The sequence below is a fragment of the Nymphaea colorata genome, unplaced genomic scaffold (genome assembly GCF_008831285.2).
Source record: "Nymphaea colorata isolate Beijing-Zhang1983 unplaced genomic scaffold, ASM883128v2 scaffold0113, whole genome shotgun sequence".
Taxonomy (NCBI): Eukaryota; Viridiplantae; Streptophyta; class Magnoliopsida; order Nymphaeales; family Nymphaeaceae; genus Nymphaea; species Nymphaea colorata.
The window spans coordinates 1-2,541 of record NW_022204619.1 but is presented as its reverse complement, the minus strand read 5'-3'; the positions used below and the strand labels follow the sequence as shown (position 1 = coordinate 2,541).

Here is a 2,541-nt window from a genome sequence, read left to right as displayed (position 1 = left end):
TCACTTCTTCTTCTTGACCTGCAGGTTGACGGGGGCGATTTTCTTCTTGATGATCATCTGGTTGTTCCCCGACGACGGCTTTATCTCCTCCTTGCCCTTGCTCTCGCCCCTGTTCGGAGGCGGCACGTCCATCGTCTCGTAGTCCGAGTCGTCGCCGCCCGAGTCGTCGTCGTTCTTGTCGTTGCGCAGGATGTTCTGCTCGAGGTCGCTGATGGCCTGCGCCACCTTCGCGGACTCGGGCTCGGAGAAGTCGTAGAGCGATTCGCAGAACTTGTCGGCCATGTCCCTGTAGTTGGAGAGGTTGAAGTGGCGAAACTCGTACTTGCCGGTGTCTGGTCCGCAGAAGGAGATCTCGAAGGTGAAGCAGTTGGTGATGTTGAGTTCCTTCCAGAGGGCGATCTGCGTAGCGAGTGGGTTTACCCTGGAGGCGCCTTCCCTGTCCTTCTGGATGAGGAAGCAGCAGTCCTTGAAGGAGAAGGTGTTGCAGTTGGTCTTGACGATGGCGGGGAAGATCTGTTCCTTCTTGGAAGCGTCCTTGTTGCAGCCGTACATGAAGCAGTTCTTCTTGCGTGAGTGGCCGTGGAAGTCACAGTAGAGGACAAAGTCCCTCTCCTCCTTCATGCGCTTGATGAGCTGCTTGGTGTGGTAGATGGTGGGGTGGAACTTCTTGTTGGGGTCGATCCACTGGCGGTTGAGGTCTACCAGGCTGAGGTTGCAGCGGTAGTTGCCGATGATGACTCCGTCGGGATTGAGCATGGGACGATTTTGAAGATGAAGTTCTCCCTGAGGATCTTGGCGATGTTGGAGTTGCTCAGCAGGTACTCGATGATGTACTCGATGACGTAGGAGGACATGGGCTCGCCGGGGTGCACCCGCGACGTCAGGAACACGCCCTTCTTCTCCTTGCCGTTGTTGAAGTCGCTGATGATGAGGTAGTCGCAGTTGTTGCCGGCCACGCTCTGGCACAGGGTCTTCCTCTGCACCAGGTGCTTCCGCTTGGGGTCCGTCTCCACCTCCTTGAGGAAGTTCTGCAGGCGCGAGTAGGTGTAGGGGTAGCAGTGGGCGATGTAGACGGTATCGCAGTCGTCTTTCTAAGGCAGGCGGTACACGGAAACTTGACGGAGAAGGTGAGGGTGTGGAAGAAGTCGCCGTTCTTGCGCTTCAGGTTGTTCTGGTAGTAGCAGATATCGTAGCCGTCCCTGTACCAGCCGATGTCTTGATAGTGCCACCCTTACTTTTTTATTTGGCCTGCTTCTCGGAGTAGAAGAGAGGCTTCATGCCGCTGTTGTAGAGGCTGTCCGGCTTCATCAGGTTGATGATCATGAACTTGTACTCCACGTCCTTGCGGGTGTTGGCCACTGAGAAATAGTACCACTGCGTGTGGGAAGTGGTGTTCCAGTCGGCCCTCAGGATGATCTGGTACTCGAATTCCAGGATTTGGATGGCCCTGCGCAGGTTGCCCGTCTAGAACCTCGCCTCGAAGACCAGCGTGGTGTCGTTTTCGGAGGCGGGGACGTAGAAGGGCAGCATGTCGACTCCGTGGGCCTTGGGGTCGATGCCCTTGCTGAGGGGCGCGTCCTGCTGGTCGTATACGATCTTGTTGAGCAGCGTGTTCATGAAGATGATGATTTGGATATCCTTCTTAATAGCCTACTCGAGAATATACTGCTTGGGCTCGAAGACTGGGTAGCTCTCCTCGTTCTCAGGCTACAGGAACTCAGGGTTGCCCGGCAGCAGCTGGTAATCCAGACCGCTTACTAAGGTGTAAATTACGTTTTGATGTAGAGATCGTTTTTGCTATTGAAGCGGTAGAGCGATTTATTGATGCCGAACCACTCTCCCTCGGCTGGCTCGCTGCTCTGCTGCGGCTATTGCGGGATGACGGGCGGGATGATTTCGGGCGACTCCTCTTCCTCCTCCCTCTGCTCCAGCTCCTCCAGGTTATCGTCTTACATTCAATTTTAAATAAATTAAAGAGGGCATTCCACCCGTAGGATTGCCGTCATAATTATCAACCAGAATTGCTTCACCCGCCCACCAGGAAGCAAGCATCGGGTTTCCTTTGAAGAAGGACGTCGGTTGCACCGAGGCTCATAAATATAATGATGAGCAAGAAGATTAATAAATACCTGCCGGGGAACGTGATCCTGCCGGAGAGGGACGAGCTGGGAGCGCTGGTGCTGGGGGACTGTAACTCGGCAGTGGACCTCTCCATCCTCAAGCCGAACAAGATACGCACGATAATTTCGATCGGCACTGAGGCCATGCCCAACAAGTAGAAGCTGCAGGAGGACGTCGACCACCACTTCTACGACATCCACGACAACAAGCAGCAGAAGCTTCCCGTCTAGCTGCTCGACGAGGTCGTCCGGCTGGTCGCCGAGGGCAGGCGCAAGGGAGGAGTTCTGGTGCACTGCTACGCGGGCGTGTCCAGGAGCAGTTCCTTCGTGATCGCCTACCTCATCAGCAGCTACAACTTGCCCTACGAGGAGGCCAAGGAGCGGGTGAAGAAGGGCAGGCCCTGCATCCACCCCGGCGACG

At 55.6% G+C, this 2,541-nt stretch overlaps 1 protein-coding gene across 1 annotated transcript; it reads right to left on the bottom strand.

Annotated features, from left to right (window-relative positions):
• LOC116268102 (uncharacterized) lies at positions 1-2,482 on the bottom strand (the record flags this gene model as incomplete). Its single annotated transcript, XM_031649909.1, is given in 5 exon segments — positions 1-761; positions 764-1,109; positions 1,112-1,240; positions 1,243-1,797; positions 2,130-2,482. Coding segments are annotated over 5 exon segments (2,144 nt in total), but the record flags the coding sequence as incomplete, so codon positions are not given.
• Between the last annotated feature and the right edge of the window lie 59 nt (positions 2,483-2,541).